Genomic DNA, 20,428 nt, shown 5'->3' with positions numbered 1-20,428 from the left:
ATCCTCAATATTTTCAGTACTACCAGAACTATGTAAGCACCTTATTTTTTATAACCAGTCTGCATGATTTTCAACACACCTTTAGTTACATTGCTTAGTTTAAACGTTTAAAACAGGGCTGCACAAACTCGGTCCTGGAGGGCCGGTGTCCTGCAGAGTTTTGCTCCAACTTGCCTCAACACACCTGCCTTTAAGTTTCTAGTATGCCTAGTAAGAGCTTGATTAGCTGGTTCAGGTGTGTTTGATTGAGGTTGGGGTTGGAGCTAAACTCTTCAGGACACACGGCCCTCCAGGACCGAGTTTGGACAGCCCTGGTTTAAAACATGTTTAATGATTAGCATAGAAATGTTTACAGATTGTGATATGGTCTTTTTCCCAGTCTTCTTAAACGCAAGAAGTTACAGTGCCCAGTTACAGTGCCCCCCCCCAGTTACAGTGCAGTTACAGCCTCCAAGATGCGACAACCTAGTGAGAGCAGCGATTGTCAGTGAGGCGAATGGCGAAATTAATCGCGTTTTGATAAAACAAGAAATACAGCACGTTAATGCCCTGGTGTAACCCACCTCGATGACTTCTCCAGAACTTGAGAGGGTTTCCTGGTCTGGAGGCTAATAGGCCCCGTGTAGCTGTCCGAGAAACAATGCAGACTGATTGTCTGACGGACGCGAGGCTAATGTATGTCTGTTTTATGTGAACGCTGAATTCCTCGCGATGGACGCTCGCTGCGCTCATTCGGGTATGACAGTGAATTATATAATATTTTGTTTGCTTATATCGAGCAGCGAGCTAGAAACAACAGAAACGCTTCGTTCTTTTCACGCCGTCATTGAATCACAATGGTAACCGTAGTTACCGCCTAAATGTCAGTTCAAACAATGCGGTTCGTACTGTAAAACCTTATTTTAATATGTGATCTACAAACGTTAGGGTGTTTAATTTTATTTAATTATGAGGATGACAATGATGATTAGTATTGTGTTTGTGATCACAAGTAGTGCCAAATAAGAAGTTACCTCAGTTTTGTAGGGTCGTGATACAAAATGCATTTTTTTTGTTTTGATATGGTTAAAAGTAATTTTTTGTAAGTTTTTGAACATTCTTTCAGGGAAATAATATGTTTAAATGTTAAATGCAGTGTAATTGACTTTCAGGAGGTCCGCTGTGTGATGGAGATATCGAGGAAGCCGATGGTGTTCTTCAGGTTTTCTGTCCTTGGCATGACTAGACTTCAATCTCAAAACGGGGAAATCAAGCACAGGTTTACAAGTGAGACACTTTTTGTTCGACATTAAAGGAATGTTCCAGGTTCAGTACATGTTAAGCTTACTTAACATGTGCGGCATATTGTCGATTCCCACAGAAAATAATTACCTTAGCAAAAATCATTGATTCAGTTACAGTCGAAGTAAATTGGACCGGGCAGTAAACATTACAATAAAGTACACACGTTGTGGGTTTTAGCCAAAAATATGGCTTAAAAATTTTACATGTTAGCATGAATATGAGGGAACCACTTCGTCATCTTGTCCAATCTCTCAACTTTATTTTCATGAAGCCTCCATACAAGGATACCAAGAAGGGAAGTGACATGGAGTTAAGTTGGTAATTTGTTCTCTTTAATCAGAAGCACATAAACTTGTCTTGTGAGCAATTTATATCCAACAATGAAAAAAGAAGACAGGTGTCTTCAAAATAACTAATATTTAAGCCAACACACCTCTGTTCAACACCAACAGATATTACATTTATGATAAATAACTAGTTTTTCCCAATGGAACAGTAGTCCAACTGTAAAAATGAAAAAGTTTCCAGCTTTTTAAAGGAAGGATTAATGCAAGTGCTTTAACAATATTATGAGCTTCACATTTCGCCCTTTAAACCCACCATAAGCTGGCACTTAAAACTAAGGGATGAGTCAAAATAATTTTATGCAACAAATGCAGTTGAATAAGCCAACTTGGTATTGAATTCAGAAGATTAGATCAGATTAAAATGATAATTATAACCTTATAATTATTTATCACCCTAAACCCTAGTACATCCCTACAACTTATTTTAATCTATTCCTATTCCATCTATACCACACCTGTACATACAATTTATTCTTTTTTTGTGGTTTATATTTATGCATGTGTATTTTATTCACATCTTATTTTTATTATATGTGTGTTGTTGTCTCCGTGTACTGGAAGCTTGTGACACTATAACAAATTCCTTGTATGTGCAAACATACTTGGCAATAAAGCTCTTTCTGATTCTGATAATGTTTTGATACAAGATCTATCTTGCTTTCTGTTATCATCTTACATGAATCTTCAATAAAAGCAGCATTCTCTTTAATCAGTGAGATGCCTGAATGTTCCTCCTAAAAGATCAATGTATACACCAGATTTCATTACTCGGCAGTAAAGGGGCAGTAGGCAGCCAGATGTACAAGTTAAGTTAGCCAGTGATTCAGCGTCCTTGAAAAACACGTATTAAAACCACATTTGTTGTGCCGTCACTTTAACTCAGAATGGCACCAAACATTATCTCACGCAGTAATGGATTGCACATCAACAGAATCGTACAGAAGTAGGTGCTGCCAAACAGACAGACATTTGGAAAGTCTTGGAATTAAACTGCCCTCATTTCGGCCTGATTCAATTTAGCCAAACATCTGCTTTTTTCATAAACAGATTAAATGTGTTCTCTCATGCTGCGAATATAAATAATTGGGCAGTTGGACGTGACGGCGAACTCGGGCCAATCAATATAAGGCAAAGACTCCGTAAAACAATCCATAATTACGACAGCCATCCTGGGGGGCTCAACACCTTGAAATGTTCAGTAATTAGACACTATTCCCACCACCGGTTAACATCCACCATGCTCGTATATCAAAGTTCCTTCCTAGCTGTTGGCTTTTACAGCTGTCCAAGCAGAAATAGAGAGTCGGATGCATTGCAGACATGCTTAGTTTTATTTCTTTGTCAAAATGTAAAGTTCTTTCTTTTCTTTCTTTAGCAACAAGTTTATGAAGTGAAATTGGAGGACGGAAATGTATTCGTCAAGCACGCAAGTGAGCTCTCGTTACAACCTTTCGGCCAGGTCAAGGAGAACTGAAGTTCTTGGTTACAGCAATGTTTAGTTCCCTCGAACTAAAACATCTGCTTGGATCTCGTAATATCTGAAAAAGATGCAGAATTATAGTTGAATAAACTTTGCTGTTCCCAGTGCAGCAGTTGTTAACATTTGTGACAATTTGTATATACACACTATACGAATTAAAGATAAATTGTTCTTTAATGTTGTATGCAAATTGCTTCAAATTACACTAAAATGAACATTGTTCTCTGACATTTAGATTATATATTTTATGATTTATTTGAATTATGAATATCTTAAAATGTGAGTTGGCAAAATTGATATGCAAGATTAATTGAACTCAGGGAAAATTGGGTCACAGACTGTTCATTTAGTCAACTTTATATTTCAACGGCTTAATTAGTCATAGTTTTAAATTCATAATCGTTAGCACTCCAGATATGTTAATGGATTTCCCTCTAGGGCCGTAATAAAAGTTTGCGGTTGTAACTTGCCATAATTATACCTTCCTAGATCTAGCTCTCTTGAGTGTCAGGTAGAAATGACTTTCACTACAGGGAAAATGTGACTTTGGAGAATTTCATTAATTACTTGGTCGACTCACTTAATCTTATGTTCCAATATGTCTTAAAAAAACAAAAAAAACACTTTATTCTTAATTCGAACAATCTTCCCATTTAATCATCAGTATTAGTGAGATTATCCTACCTTTACTAAATATAAGTTAATGCAAAAGAAGATATATGCAATGCAATGCTCAAACATGGGTTATGACAACATGAACAGTAGTTTTGTAATGACTAATGATTAAAAAATGCTAAATATCTCTAGTAATGGTGGGTTATTGCATTTTTTAAAACATTATTATTAATTGTTTTTTAAAAAAATACATGTGTGATAAAGCATGTGTTGCATGCCTGCTTATGATTTCTGTTTATCTTTTTGTGTACATCTTTTTTATTCATGTTTAATGGATTAAAAACAATAACAACAGAACATGTTTACAAGAGATCTTTATTTACATTCTTGTAAAATTGATAGACATTGTAATCCACAATTTACACACAAAACTGGCTTTTGAGATTGAAAGATGGGAAATTTCATGCAGTATAAGTTACAATATGATTTGCTTAGATTTGTTGTATGTAAAATGTTTGTGAAGCAAGCATGAAAAGAAATATCCAAGGGTGCAAAGGCAACTATTCACTTTGTAGTGTAGTGGTAGAGTTATCGATACACATTTTGCCAGAGGATATTCCTGGAAAAGTCTCCCTGAGACCAGCCAGACAGTTGAAGCGAGGACAAACACTTTTGAAAGCTAACTGGAGGCCAACAATTTTTTAGCACCATATTTATACAATATCCAACTCCATCTTGCCTTTGAAATAGAAATGTACAGTATAGATATGCTAAAAGACCAAGGTTACTTTAGACAGGGGTGTGGGTTTCCTAATCAAGTCCAATCAGTATAATCAAACACAGCTGGACTCAAATGAAGGTGTAGAACCATCTCAAGGATGATCAGAAGAAATGGACAGCACCTGAGTTAAATATATGAGTGTCACAGCAAAGGGTCTGAATACTTAGGACCATGTGATATTTCAGTTTTTCTTTTATAATAAATCTGCAAAAATTTCAACAATTCTGTGTTTTTCTGTCAATATGGGGTGCTGTGTGTACATTGAGGAAAAAAAATAACTTAAATGATTTTAGCAAATGGCTGCAATATAACAAAGAGTGAAAAATTTAAGGGGGTCTGAATACTTTCCGTACTCACTGTATTACAAAATTACAAAAGTTTAAAGTTATTCAAGTTACAAATGTACGACTTAACGTCACTTACAGGTGAGAATGGTTTTCAGTCATTTTAAGTGTGTACTTGACATACAGCAATGTGTTTTACAGTTTTAAGAGTTATATATCTTGTTTCTTCATTATTCTAGTCGGCCACAACTGGGGAAAAATGTCCTTTTAATGGCACATTTTATCATACTTTTTTAAATATTGCAATGTTATTGAAAAATCTCAGCTTTTAATGTCTGAATACAGTTGGTCTGTTATGAGACTTAGCTCAGAAACTTTTGCCTTCCAAATTGTGTTCAACTGCAATTTTAGAAAAAAATGTGCCACAATATTAGAGTGTAAATTTCTCTATTGGATTATTTCCCAAAGACTTTATTCAGTTCATCTCACTTTTATTCAGACTGAATTTTCCAATTAATCAAAATGTTTTACTTTTTTGAGATATATTTTTTTGTTCTTTGAAGATTTGATTTTAGAATATTGTTTTAATATTGTTTTATATTTTATATTCTACCTGCATTGGGCCAGCTGTACATCTTTGGATACACAGACAAAATAAACTTTAGCATCATTATCTATTAAAGCATGCACTGTAATTAACTTTCTGCTTTGAACCAATACAGAATAGTGAAAGTGTAAGGGATTAGACAAATCAAATCAGAATTACCATAATGAAATCCTATTTGCAATGCTACCTACAAAATGTACCTTTAAAAAATACAGTTGTCCAGCTCATGCAGGTCCACATGATGTTTTTATGGTCCATTAATTGTTGAAATCAGACAATTGGATTTTTGTTACTTTAGGGTGGAGTTAAAATACAGCAACTGCATTTATGTTGCATTGTCAGTTGGCTATATTAGAGGAGGCTGAATCGGATTACCAAACTCAAATTCATTAGGATTAGGTTAAAAAAGAAAAGAAAAGAAAAGAAACAGGGGTTCTATGTAATTTGAAATTCAGATATGAAATTACTGTGGGAATAGCCCAACATTTTAACAGACCTATGGCTGATTGGCTCATAACATAGGACGTTTTTTTGTCAGGACTCTCAAGTCATTATTGGAACACAATATTGCACTTTAGGAGACAAACAGAAACAAGAAACAAAATACAATCAGTTTACCCTAAGAACTAGACATCATACACTGAGATGTACTGTATTAGTTGGAATTCATATCAAAAGAAAACTTTTAATTAGGCCAGCCAAATGGTCAAAAGGATGAAGAGGACATTTCGAAAAAGAAAAAAAAAAAACTATAATTTGTGTTTGAAGTTAAGGCCATTATATTATTCTTTGTCTCACCACAGGTTTGTTTAGTCTACCTTGGCAATCCGTTCTGTTAAGGGAAGCTATTCTTGGCTGGGGTCAGTTGTGCATTGGTCAGACCAATAGTTGGCCAAATCACAACTGGAATGGTGACATGGAAGAGGAGGCGAGACAGAACGAGCATCTTTGCTGCCTTGGGTCTTGTTCATTGCATCCAATAGAGTAGAATATTTTGTTGATGAAAGGATTAGCTGCTGTCACACTTGACCTCAACCCATACAGACTTGTCTTGCCTATTTAGCCTATCATCTATGGAAGACACTGATCAATTAGAGAAAATAAGTCAATAATTGCAGATCTAAATGTAGGATGTTCCACATAAGCAAATTTTCACATTTGAAATAAATAAATGAAATCAGTCTGTATGGGACTTGTAGATTATTTGGCCTGATCATAAAATAAATGTCTTAATGAAGTAAACTTTGAGGAAGTATGAGAGGACAGTTTTCCATACACAAGTAGAAAGAGTTTAAATGTGTTCGGATAAATCAGGTAAGGATTTTGCTCCATTAGGACAGAGCATCCAATATCACCCGGCTGGCCAAGTTTGGGATTTCCATAGCAGGTTTTTTGAGTCTTTTTCTCTTCACTTTCTTCAATCCGAAAGTCCTGCATGAGAATGGAAAGCATACACTTGATTTTCATCAACATCTTGAAATTATTTTTTAAAAAGTGCACTCTGAGAACTCACCTAAAGAAAGATCTACTGTCTTGGTTGTGTCCTTGTAGCAGGTCTCCTTCTGTTAGTGTTCGTGGCTCTACGGTTCTGGCTCCTGCCCTGTTGGCCAAAAGGGTAGGCCACCATTTGGGTTGACCCTCTTCTGACTTGCAATCCCTGGGACTCCCTCATCTCCCGTGCCATCTGTGTTAGTGTTAGACCAGGATTTGTTTGCAAGCGCTGGAATAAACTCTCACGATTCACAGTTCTTTTAGGGCAGCTGAACGTCAAAGCCACTCCAGAATCTGACTTCATCTCCCTGGAAAAACCATCTGAAGTTCCATCAAAGCAGCGACCAATGGCAATCTCTTTGGCAACTCGTGGGTTCTGGTCTGTGACGGTGTATATTCCATAATTGTGCCCAAGTGGATCAACAGGAGCTAACATATTGAGTGCATGAGACTCATTGTTCTGAAGAACAGGAGGATGCTTTATCAGATACTCTTGCAGGAGACCGTTGATGCCTATGCGACGGCAGTTACCTTGTGGGATGACAGAAATGAGGGCCCTGTCTACAATACCTTGATCAAAGAGCATCCCGCTGCACTTGAACTCGAGACAAGCAGCAGAGGTGTTAGGATGGTTTAAGTCGCGGGTACTACGAATGTCTCTAATGCCATACAACTGACCTCTTGTCTGAGGATGAGTGCCACCAAGGTTTCTTGACCTTACCATGATTTCTGTAGCTCCATGAATCTTAACTTTGATGTAACAAGACCTGAACTCTTGTGGATTTGGCCACCAGGAAAGATAGTCTCCAGTCCAAGATGTGAGATCACTCTCCTGAAAGGGTACCACATTGTACTCATATTTATCTTTTTCGACACGGAAAAAACGAAAGTGGTTGGCATCAACAGGTGCATTTTCACATACAATTAAACTCTGATAGGGATAGATTGGTCCATTTGTTTCATCAAAATTGTTAGGGTTTGGTTTGGCTAGGTTGATTCGGAAAGCTGTTTTCTTAAGTGCTGGATCTTCATGATCTGAGCGCTGGTAATCTAACTTCCCTAAGTATGGCTGAGACACACCAATAATGTTTGGGTTCATTTTTGGCATTGAGGGGGCTGCTTCCAGTTCCTCACCTCCCATTATTGCTGTGACGTAAGCAGTGTATGCATCAGGCCTCTGAGCATCACAGAAAGCTGGAAGACAAGCACCGTTTGGTCCTGTTATCACACTGTCAAAGCGTCCCCAAGCCCTCGGATTTGACGAGTAGCCGGGCTTAGGCTCCAGGTTTATCAAGTTTATTACCACACCTTCTAGTTGCTCAATGGGCAGGAACTTGTCGCTCATGTATGCCCTCACTTTGACATAGCAGCGGCGATTCTCAGGTACATCAAGATTGAACAACCTACGCTCCCTGATTTCCATATTTCCTATCAGGAAGGTGCGCTCCTCTCGTTTGTTTCTCCCGCTGCCAACAATGGTGTTTTGTGTGGGTTTAAACTTACTCTCCTCCTCCCAAATGCCTGTATCGGGATTGAGGGACCAGAGCTTCATTGTTGGGATGTGCTCCTGCATTTTTACATGCTCCGTATCAAGGAGAACCTGGACTGCGCCGGCTCCTAGAACCTCCTGGTTTGCCCCATCTCGGAAATCTACTGAAAACATTCCATATGTCCTGAGAGGTAGCATGTCTCCTTCATTGTCTACAAAGTTGAGATCTCCAGGAGCGGCAGCAGCCATGGTAATGTTGCGTGGGTCAAGGAACGTGACACTGGCCTTAACGGTCCCTTCGTAAACTTCCCCTGTGTTTTTATGGAAAGAGTTTGGAGGTATGACCAGTTGACCGATGGGGTCCTCATCTTTCATTTCACCTAGGTAAATGGTATTGCTTTCTGCAGCATTGATATTAATAGGTTCCTTCTTCCTCATCACTTTTACGTCATGATAGACAGCACCTCCTCTCTTGTCAAAGATAAAAACCTTGATTGTGTCAATGAACTTCTGAGAAGGGTCCACAAAGTGTACCACAAGACGCTGTGTATCTGGAGACACCTGGATTGTGAACCCACCCTGATATCCTGTGGTACCAGTCCGTTCCTTCCCCATGTAAATATGTCCAAAGCGCAGGGGTTCATCATTGTCTGCTGACACCACCCTGCCCCGTACAAGAACTTTGGGCTCCACACAAGTCTGGCAGCCACACTCACTCACAACCTTGATAGGCAGGGTGTAACGGCCACAGTTGATCTCTCTAGCGTCCATTTGTTTGGCTCCACAGCAGAAGCCAGATCCATCCCTGCAGCGCATGTCAAAGTCCAGTGTCCCAGGGCATTTGTTGTGTGGACAGCGACCTGCATTGAAAAACTTGGAGTCTGTTCCAGGCTGCTTGCAGTCTAATGGTAATTTGATCAGGTGAGTATCAGGTGTTGAGTTGCAAGCTGGTGTTCCTTTAGCTGTGAAATACAAAATGTGAGATCAGTGTGCTACATTTTCAAATAATACAGAATATTGATGTACATTGCAAAAAATAATGTTCTTGATTTTCAGTCAAATATTAAATTTACTTGAGAAGAAAAATTAATTTCAGAGAAAAGGTTTATTATTTTTTAAAGCATAAAACTCACTAAACTTTTAGATGTATGCTTGAAAAAAAAAAGAAAATTATATATGTATCTTTTTATATTGCTATAAAGATGTTTTATTATAGCATTTTTGACTTGTTTCCAAAATCACTGTAAACAAATAAAACTGGGTCACCGAACATGGAAGCCTGAAAAGGAAGTCTGATGACTTGCCAAAGTATTGGTTCTGATTAAAACTTATGATGTCATTATGTCACCATCTTAATGACTGCAGTCATTATTGTCACATTACCACTCTACTGTAAATGCTGCTCATTTTTTTCATAAGAGCCCTGTGTTTCCTTTAAAATGACACTTATTGGAGAGAGCAACCATGTAATCTTATTTGAGGTTGATGAAATTTAATTTATGGAAAACATGCAAAAAAGAGTGAATACAAAACACATTAATCATCCTCCGTTAAGAACCCTGCTGTGACAGGTGTTAGTGTTTTATTCAGCAAAGCACATTTCGTATGCCAAAATGATTAAGCAAAGAGATCCCTCAGACAAAGTCTAGGGCTGATTGTTTTAACACATGTTTCACCAGACTATTTCTGACAATCTATATCTTGGATAACAAGCATCATGGGAATATTCACAATGTGTAGTTATGTGTGCAAATGTGGAAATGCATACTTGTCTGAGGATGAAAAAACAGTATTTATTGACAAGCTTGGATTTCACTTTAATATAGAGAGCGGGTGGGATTTAAGGATTTTAGTCTGCCCACCACGACTTCTTGCCAGTCATTCCTTGTTTAGAAAGTGGTAATTTCCACCAACTTAAACATAAAAAAATATATTGTACCGCAGATGTCACTAGACATTATAGACTTTAATATTTCACTGGAAACCTCAATATTTAATGGGGTTATTTTTCTTCTTTAGGGACATTTCGCAAAAATGCTTTAATGATCCCCGTTGACCAGTAAAATGGTTTTGCACTTACTGAAAACAGTGAGGACAGCTGAAGCAGACTTGATGCTGCCTGTCAGACTAGTTGCTTTGCAGTGATATTGCCCTGAATACTCTGGTTTCAAGTCCCGCAATATCAAATCTTCGTCGTACTTGTATATTGTGCGATTCAGTAAGGTTCCATTGTGGTACCTTTGGATCAAACAAATAAATTTTTTTGTAACTAAAAGATTAATGTCAGAAAACCTATATAGAAATGTAATTGTTTTTTACCAGTAATATTTGTCAGGTTTTGGTGATCCTGTTGCTCTACAGCAAAGGGTTGCACGTTGTCCCTCGTAACGCACTTTGTCTTCTGGGTGCTTCTCAATATATGGCTTTTCTTTAACACATAAAATGAAGAAACCAACAATGCAACAGTGCATGAAATTATCAATGTTGGATCATCCATATCCAATGTTTTCTTCTTTTCCTTACCTGAGGATCGTAAGATGGCCCGTACCCAGAGTTCATCAGCGGTATTGTTGGAAACTGGGAGAGTAACAGGTACAAATTTGTCCTTTATTATGAGCACTCGGGTCTGTGGGGTGGTGCACAGTCCATCAATCTTGAACTGACCCTTGGCATCAGTGTGGGCACGGACGACCTTAGCTTGGCTAGCCAGAGCCACTGTGGCGTTTGGCACTGGGACGCCTGTAACACTGAAGACCTCCCCGTATAGTGTTTGTCCATCACAGATACAGTAGCTGCAGTCCTTACTGGGATGTCCCCCAGGACAGACACGTTTGCATGCCACTGTAAAAATAAAACGGGTGTTTTGAATTCATTGTAGCAAAAAAAATTTATGGGTTTTCAGAGATTGTGTGTTTTGTAATTAACAGTACCTGGACATGGATTTCCACACTTTTGAACCTCCACAGGTCGTCCTATACACTGAATCTTAGTAGAAGATCTGTGACATGTCCTACGCCTTGTCTTGCGACCCTTCCCACAAGTAACTGAGCAAGCACTCCATGAACCCCATTGGCTCCACATAGCTGTTTGGGTGAGATTTGGGAGGAAATAGTGGTTAATTAACAATCACCACTGTGGCAAGTTTTCAGAAAAAAAAAAAGAAAAAAAAAGCTGGGGATCCAACAAATGAAAAAACAATCCTCTTTGTGTGTGGTATTTTACTATTTAAATAAATGCTTATATATGTGAGTGTACAAAAATGTCAGACTGCATTCTGACATCTTTGTCAGTGTGATTACATTGATTTTATGATCAAAGACAACAAAGCTCTGTACACACTGAAACATGTTTGGGTTTAGCCAGCTAATTGGGCACCACCTGTGTCATGTAATTGTCAGCAGGATGTGATCGCTCTTGAGAATCATGAGTGGAAAAGAAGCATCAATTCTGAGTTTGAGTGTCAAAAGGATTTAGGTAATTCTGAAATGTGACAAAAACAAATATTTGGACTATCTGGTATAAAGGGCACACAATGAGTTTGTGACAACTCACTGCTTTCTAAAAATTTGTTGTTTTGCTGCTAAAAAAAAAAGTTTTAACCATCATAATGGTTCTTTGGGCCAGTCGGTCACCTAGCTAAACCATATTACCGCTATCTTAGCCAGATTTGGAGATCAGCTAAACCAGATTAAACCAACTAAAAACTTTTTTGGTTGATTTAAGTGGTTTTTAGGAGAGGCGCTAGTGAAACCTGCCACTGAATGCTAGAAAATGCATATTATATCAGTAAAATGTAAATTTTGTCTCCAAAAATTCATATTTGTTCCTTATTTACCTTCACATGGTGGTGTTGAACACTCTCTCCGTTCGATGTGAGGTCCCACACAAACAGGTGAAAGAAATAGTGGAAGAGGTTGTGTGCTCATGCATTTCCTCTGACGGACTTGGATGCCAACATCGTTACAGGCGGTGGCAGAGCAAGGCGTCCATTCACTCCAGTCGGTCCAGTATGAGTGGACTTAAGAAACAAAACAAAGAAGACTCTAGCACGCTCATATGTTAAAATGCATATGCCTCCATATGGAAAACACTTCTGTACTTTGATGGATTGTCTCTTGACTAATTGTACCTGGTGGACACTGGAATCGCACATGGTAGTTGGAGCAGCTGCGACCAAATGGCTGCTCCTTATTGATGCACCAGAAGCCCTTCTCCAGATTGGAATGGACCACCTCCCCCGTATCCGCAGCTGCAACCCAGTCCGTGGTACGGACCTCGATGGCTACAGGTCGTGAGCATACCCTTTCCCGGTAGTAGAAGCGAATGGCTTCTAACCTCTCGTAGTCGCCGTTTCCTCCTGGATGGTCGATATTGAACCAGGATGTCCACTCGGTTACACCTTGGTTACACAAAACAAAGATCAGAGTAAGATGTTTAACAAGAACAGTATGCTCTTGCCAGTGACCCAAAAATAGAGAACAAGAGTTTCCTGATCACGTCAAATTTCTGCCCATTTTGCTGGGTTTACTCCAAAAGATTAGTCCAGCTTTTTACATCACATAAACAGAATACAAACCATGTCCTACAAAAGTGCTTGTTGCTTTATATCGAGCAATCCCACTGGAGGTGTGAATTGAATGACATTATTTAAGGCAAAGAGCTGTCTGAATTGTCTAAGAGACAACTTATTCTCTTGCTCCAATTAAGAACATGTGTAAACTCATTTACACATGCATGAGTCAATGTCTTATTGTTTCAGCATTGCAGTGGCTATATGCCTTTATCATTACAGCTCATATTTAATGAAGACAGATGACTCTAGAAATCATTACATCACATTTTTTTAGCAACACAGAGGTCCACAATGCGGTTTGGATCAAGTAGGACACCACAAATTAGTTGATTGTGTAAAGAGAGCATGTTAAAATATCCATAACTACCTGTGGTCTGTGGCTCCACAAGGCTGTTGTAAGCCAGCTTTCTATTCCTGTCTGTTTTGTTTAACCTCCGAAGATGTGCGCTGTCCCAGATGGGTCCTGTGGGATTGCAAAATTTATTACAGCGCACTCAACAAAGGTGCTACCAAAGAAATGTTGGCTGTAACTAAATCTTGCAGAAACACTGACCTCCTCAGAGACTAACTAAATTTGGTCTCAAAAAGTTGGTCACAAAATTTGTTTGATTTATTACAGTGCAATATAATTTGCAATGTAATAGATCAGAACAACTTATTCCTTGCACGTTCCTTAGGTCGCAGACACGTCTCTGAATGTGATCGGAAAATCCTGCTTGAATTTGCAGCCAATGGAATGTGTGCAAAAGACATTCAATATTTAAGTACTGACTTTTTTGTGCATTGGTAGTACAAAGTAGTCCAAGTGGCCTACTTTTATCGACTCAGCATCTATTGGTGTCTACGGCCCTTCTGAACCATGTCCAACCAGTTTTGATGTAGCACCTGATATCTGATCTCATAATTGGCATGAGGAGGACACATTTGGTCCATTTCTTCACTGTATCTTTTTTCCATTCCGTCTGGTCACACATAAGGAATTGGAGTATGCACGATGGCCTGATCCCCTACATCAATTCTCAAACTAATCTGGAGACACTTACTAGCCAGGGCCCCAAAGGAGAAGATAGAGTAATGGGAACAAACACATGGTGTCTCATGCTTCCTAGATGAGACATTACCAGAAGATGCACTCCCACATCCCAGATCGAGGACAGTGGGCCTCCGGTCCTTCGTGCAAATTGTCCTGCTTGCATAAGGTATATCCCTGAACCACTTTACAGAGCTTGCTTATAGTGTGCTGTGATAAGGAAATCAGACTGAGGGATTCATTCACCAATGTCATTCATTTTTTTCCAAAAGTGACGTGTCCCACAGATGTAGCCAAGCCTAACATCCTCAAGTAGAAACAGCACAGTGTCTTGACAGAGAATTGTTACTGGCATTACTCGACGCTCACACACTGAAGCGCTTATCTGCGGCAGACATGTCAGTCACCATAGAAGCACTGCAGGACTTACTCCAAGCCACCATTACTATATCCCTCTTCTACACTGCATTGATTTACCATGTAGGTTCACCTGAAAGAGTGTCATTCCCAAAGTATAGATTGTGGAATATGAGATGTCATATCTCGAGTCTCAAGGCACGGTGTCACTTTTCTAAAAACCATACTTAGTTTTTGGTTATTGTGCCACTCTGTTTTTCCTGGCCATGAAGTTTCCCCCTTTAGTGGGGAGTTGATTTTTTTTTCCGATAAATAACAAAGTAAAGCCTTTAGATGGCAATTTATACCTGGAGATCATTACTTTAAGTGTAGTCCTTTGCATTTCACATGCAATTCGTCATTACTATGCCAAGAATAAGGCCAGAAACACTATGGAACTGCACAAATGCAGATACAAAAAATTTTTGTAAATCTTTTTCATCTTATTTTTTAATCATTGTTTTAAGATTTTTATTAGTTTAAACTGGAAAATTAGCAAAAATAATGATTAAAGACAGGCGTGCAGTGTCACTAGATATTTACATGCGTTTTGGCGTTACTGACAAACCTCCATACTCAAGGGGGCGATAAAGTTCATTTTAGCATATACTTATTATCCAGGTAGCTAGCTAAATTCTCTTCAAACTGGTGCTCCGCCATGATAGTAAAAGGTTGTTCACACCAAGGACAATAAGTATAACAATATCCATAACTAATTTGTTCTAATTCAATAACAACACAGAGAACTATATAATTGGAATCGCATTCAGAACTGTTTTTTTTTTCAGATGATGAGACAAAAACATTGACAGCCAATCAGAATCCACCCAACTTTAAAAAGCTTGAGAATTTAAAGCGGCACACAACATAACTGCATTGTGCGCTGTGTTATAACACCTACTAAGGCCACCAATATAATTAGCAATAACCAAATCACATACTTTAGTCTGCTTTATTCCAAGACAAAAGAACTGTGTGTCCATGACCTCAGTGGAACCTTGTAATATCCGCACCCAGTAACAGGACATTATTAGGATCAGGTTTGTAAAACATATTTAATTTGAAGTGGAAACTATAAGTTAACAACATCTAAAAATATACACCTTTCTATATATCAGTGTCCTCCCAACATAGAATGACACCCTGCCCTCTCATAACTGACCACTCGTGCCAAGATTATTTTGGGAGATGGCTCTCAAACAAAAGGGTAATTTAAACTTGTTACAGCAATTCTGTTATTACTTTGTTCCTATCTTATTGCCAGGGGTTTTACCCCACAATATAAAGTGCAGTATCATTACCCTTTTAGGACTTCTCGCGTCACCTCATAAAGTCTGCACAGTGTCCAATAGCCATTCTCAGACAATTAATCCATTCACGCAAACAGTCTGTGTCCTTTTAATAAGACATTCCCCCTTTTTAATGTGCATTTGGAGTATTGCTACCCAAGCCAGAAGCTAATCAAAATACATGTGAGGGTTGAGTTTTAATAAAAGAGCTACGTAAAAGCTGCAGCGGAGTGGTTACTGCACATGCTTCTTATACGGGAATCATTTTTCGGTCTCTGCTGTCTGTAAATAAAAGCCTCCAAAAAGGTTAGAAACAAAAAAATGCCAAACCTTATCTGGCATTATGCTTTCTGAAAGTTTTTCCCATGTTTATCTGAAAAGGAAAGGTAACTCATTTTGGCATGTTATGTAAGCCCTTTGACAAAGCGCTATAGTGCTAACCCACATACTCATATGTATTAGGGCGAGTGCGAAAACACTGTGATGGCTTTATTGCAGTATACGAGGTTGGTAACAAGTAGGGATTTGTTTGAAATCAGAGGCATTTCATTTAAGAAAGCAGTGTGCCCGGGCAGTGGTCTCGAAATTGCATTCCACATCCCATAGTGTTTTAATGAATGCAAATGAGAGCTCCAAAGTGGTTTTGTCTGTGTGTTTATCCTCAGTCGGACCCTGAAAACATGTGGAAGTAGTTTTGTGCATCTGGCACAAGTACTGGCTGAGGTGTGCTCAAGTGGAAGATGGTGAGCTCTGTCTGATTAGGTTGAGAAGAAGATTAGGAGACAATGACTGTTCCGTAGACTCTGAAGTGGGATGCATCTGTGCTCCATTACTCTAAACTGAACTGCTTCATTGTCACTGCATAATAATGAAACCCCAGCCAGATTGGTGTGCGTTTAAAATGATCTGGTTTGGTTTTCCTTCTCTTTGAACTGTTTTATCCAGAAAGTTGATCTTAAGCGTTGGCTTTAATGTAGAATACACTAATATCCTGGAGAAGAGTAGTTTTCTAATTTGAATTAGTCCTTGTTTTCTATCAATAGAATACCTAAAAATTCTTAAAACAATATAAAATACAAATATTAGTAATTAAGTCTTGTTTTTAAAAGCATCTGGGGTATGTTATATTTTTCTCTTTTTTCTAGCTTATTTAAAACTAGTATTGAAAAGAAGTTTTACATTAATGTTTTTAAGTTGCTTCTTGAACATATGTTTACATATTTTAACTGGAAAATTAGATTTTTCCTGCTGTGTAAAGGGAATTAAAATGCCGGTAACTCAAGAATCGAGTGCTAAATTTTATACATTTAAATTGGCAGCGACAGCACAACGACAAAGGACACTAATGTATGTACACTTGCTATTATTATTGTATAAACAATTTTTAAATATTCAAGTAGCGGTCAGGTAGCAGCCACTCACGGAAAAGCCTCTTTTTCATATATCAAAGCAACAGAGATCAATGTACCGGGCAGCTGAACTTCAGAGCAAAGTGAAACATCTGGAGAATAAATCGTTTGAATGGAGCAGATTAGAGAGTAGCAATATTTACTTTGGAGCGTTGAAAATGGCTTCACCGTGCCCTGGATGAAACTGGCACGGACATGCAAGCTTGCAGCTCATTACCGGATGACTGAGCGACATCTGGTTATTTAAAACCGAACTTTAGTCCTAAAGGTTTTTAAAAGCCTTGACTATTTTCCGTGCCGGCTGTCTAGGCGTGTTGGGAAACAGGTAATAAATTCCGTGGAGAGTTTGAGGTGGACCGGAGACGAGATGGAGTGACAGTGAATGTAATGAAGGTGGATGAAAAGGTGCTGCTCCAAATTTCAGTCTGAGTTGGTGGGCAGTTTCCCAGTATTCACCACAGTCAGTCATAGTTTACTTTTCCAATACGAAGACTTTTGGGAAGCATCAGAAATACTTATGTTTAAAATAATGGTGCTTTGTGACACACTCACTATTTTAAATAAGAAATTTCATCAATGACAATATGATAAGGTGCCATTTCCACTTCTGTTTTCATGTCCAACCACTATACTGCAGTTGTTTACTGCAATAAATAACAGCTGGAGCAGATGTTAAAATTCACATTCATCACCTTCTTCTTATTGAATTTACATAATTAGTAAAAACCTTCCTTTCAAAGTGTCATTTAACAGCAGTGAGGCAAACAGAAGCAGTTCTGGAAGCAAAAGCAGTGATTTTTACTAAACATCACTCCAGCCATATAAGTTGATAAAGCTGTCACAAACAAACAAGCTCTCACTGTTTTTTTTTTTCTTTTCCAAGTCTTACGTGCTGACAGCTGAATCCAAACTGTTACATAACGAATAACATATAAATGCATCATTCATTCAACATCCTTACATGTTCTAATTAAGACAATTATGAGATCATTTCAATTACGTTACCTTGTGCCAGAGACACAACAAAGACGGTAGACAGCACCAATGTCACGACTGTGAAGTCCCACATAGTGCCACAGCCACTGATGGGCAGCTGTTGGTAACAAATAATAAATTAAAGACAGACACCAAAAAAAAATTTCTTGAGTGGCTTGACCAATGAATTTGTTTCCCTCGTCCTTCAAAATAAAGTCTGGTCGTTTCGTGAACTTCCCAGAGTTTTAAAAGACAGGATGGAGTGGAGAGTGGTCCAGGCCAGCCCCCTCCTGCTCACCATTGGCTATTGCGCTAGCATCTGTGTTCTTATATCATTCCAACAGACAAAAAAGAACACAGATGTAGGAGAAAGGTGAATGTTGCATCAGAAAAATGTCATGTTTGTGTTTTTAATCAAGATGTCTTCTTGGGTGTTTGGGCAGGACAATAAATCACATTTTGTGTTTCATATGCTCTGGTCCAGCACGTTACATCATTTCAGCCACAAATGAAGATGTAAATGTGATGACAGCAGATTAATTTAATTTTTAAAAATCTGTTTATTTCACAATGGATTTTTCTTATTTTACTCGCATCCAACTATGTTGGGCATTGCAGGAATGTTCGTCCAACATTCAGAGACTCAACAGACAGTAAAATTACTCTAATGTGACGCACCTGTTGCGTACAAAGGGATTTGTAAACAGTCAAAAGGTTTCAAATTTGGTACTGATCCATAATAACTATTTCACATTGTTCGAAGGTGAAGTGTGTCATTTTTTCTTTCTTTAAAGGAACAGTTCATCCAAAACTAAAAATGTACTCACCCTCAGGCCATCCAAAATATAGATTAGTTTATTTAATCAGAACAGATATGGAGAAATTTAGAATGACATCACTTGCTCATCAATGGATCCTCTGCAGTGAATGGGTGCCGTCAGAATGAGAGTCCAAACAGCTGATAAAAACATCACAGAAATCAACAACTCCAGTCCATCAATTGTGAAACGAAAAGGTGCATGTAATAAAGTCCTCTATCTATAATATTGCTTTCTCCAGTGAAAAAGTCATCTCATCTGAATCAGGAGAGAAATATGCACAGATCAAGCACCGTTTACAGGTGAAAAACGGTCCAAAACTGTTGAACAGTTGATTCCAAAACAGAATGTTGTTCATATTTTGGCCAGAAGCGACAGTTTGAAGTGATGGATTTGTTTCTTACAAACACACAAATTTTCGCTTCACAAGGCATTAATTGATGCTCTGGAGTCATGTTGATTACTTGTGGATTATTGTGATGTTTTTATCAGCTGTTTGGACTCTCATTCTGACGGCACCCATTCACTGCAGAGGATCCATTGATGAGCAAGTGATGTAAAGCTAAATTTCTCCAAATCTGTTCCCATGAAGAAACAAACTCATCTACATCTTGGATGACCTGAGAATGCGTACATTTTCATATTTGAGTGAACTATTCCTTTAAGAGTATGTTAGATGACAGCAAAGATAATCTAAATGTAAAAACAGGACTGATAATAATAAACTTCAAAAAAGTCTACAAAATGGCAGATATGGGATTGATATTGTGCATCCTTTTTTAATGTCATTTTCAACTGTGTTTGATGAAGGACGAATATTGTATAACCAGAGTGCCGAACTAAAAGCTTATTGTTAAAGTGCAAATTTTGAAGTCTAACTCATGGTTCATTAGCATAGGTAATTGTGTTTAACCAGGTGTAAATACTTTCCATGCATGCTACATGTACAGTCCTGTTCCACTGTCTAGGATCATGCATGACCAGCACATCCGTGATGGGGAGATGCGTTCACTCGCCAATCCATGGTGTCGTCCAACATTTAGAGTCATTTTTACACAGCTGTTTTGAAAGCATTGACAAGCACAGCAAATATTTCACTAAAGGAGTCTGGAAAAAAATGAGGATCAGAAGTCAGAAAGCATGTAGATTACAGGGAATTGTCGTAACAAAACAGAATAAACGGCCAAATTTGCAAAGAAAAGCACAGACCAAAATATTTCCCCCAATTCATTGGCAGTCTAAACAGATGTTCATATTTTCCTTTGTCACCATATTGAGTGCATATGGCTTCCTTTGCCTTTTTACCTTTGTGAAGCTCTCCATGTGTGTTTAAAGACAATAAACATACTTTTTGGCCTTCAGTGTGGTGGACAGAAATCTAAAATGTTTATTGGCGGACTAAGAAATATGATCTCCGGATGAGTTCATGTCCACCTTTTGATGAATATTTTTGTTTTTTGATGAATATTTTTTGAATATTATTGTTTACACAATGTCCTGAAATGGCCTATAATGCATTAGCGATAAATCATTACACTGCTGCTTCGGTATTCCTGTCCA

At 38.3% G+C, this 20,428-nt stretch overlaps 2 protein-coding genes across 2 annotated transcripts; one reads left to right on the top strand and one right to left on the bottom strand.

The window, feature by feature from the left end:
* Positions 1-440: 440 nt before the first annotated feature.
* LOC107599459 (Rieske domain-containing protein) lies at positions 441-3,249 on the top strand. The gene is given in 6 exon segments (XM_071582427.1): positions 441-600; positions 603-652; positions 654-736; positions 1,152-1,220; positions 1,223-1,266; positions 3,007-3,249. Coding segments are annotated over 6 exon segments (378 nt in total). The 5' UTR covers positions 441-567; the 3' UTR covers positions 3,106-3,249.
* Positions 3,250-5,852: 2,603 nt separating this feature from the next.
* On the bottom strand, positions 5,853-18,189 carry LOC107599460 (cartilage intermediate layer protein 1-like). Its single transcript, XM_016291052.1, has 10 exons — positions 18,081-18,189; positions 13,319-13,414; positions 12,508-12,777; positions 12,214-12,396; positions 11,309-11,461; positions 10,902-11,219; positions 10,698-10,806; positions 10,459-10,616; positions 6,912-9,340; positions 5,853-6,829 (listed from the first exon to the last, which is right to left on the bottom strand). The coding sequence occupies exons 1-9, from the start codon at positions 18,142-18,144 to the stop codon at positions 6,924-6,926; spliced, it is 3,768 nt and encodes a 1,255-aa protein (XP_016146538.1). The 5' UTR covers positions 18,145-18,189; the 3' UTR covers positions 5,853-6,829; positions 6,912-6,923.
* Positions 18,190-20,428: the final 2,239 nt, after the last annotated feature.

Source organism: Sinocyclocheilus grahami, unplaced genomic scaffold, assembly GCF_001515645.1.
Source record: "Sinocyclocheilus grahami isolate Dianchi unplaced genomic scaffold, SAMN03320097.WGS_v1.1 scaffold267.1, whole genome shotgun sequence".
Classification (NCBI taxonomy): domain Eukaryota; kingdom Metazoa; phylum Chordata; class Actinopteri; order Cypriniformes; family Cyprinidae; genus Sinocyclocheilus; species Sinocyclocheilus grahami.
Note: the sequence above shows the minus strand (reverse complement) of the source record. Positions and strands in the feature narration are given on the sequence as shown.

Coding starts and splice junctions, on each gene's coding strand:
- LOC107599460 (XM_016291052.1), bottom strand. CDS start 18,144: ATGTGGGACTTCACAGTCGTGACATTGGTGCTGTCTACCGTCTTTGTT. Junction 11,462..12,213: donor TTCAACACCACCATGTGAAG/GTAAATAAGGAA, acceptor TCACCCAAACAG/CTATGTGGAGCCAATGGGGT. Junction 10,617..10,697: donor AAACCTGACAAATATTACTG/GTAAAAAACAAT, acceptor TTTGATCCAAAG/GTACCACAATGGAACCTTAC.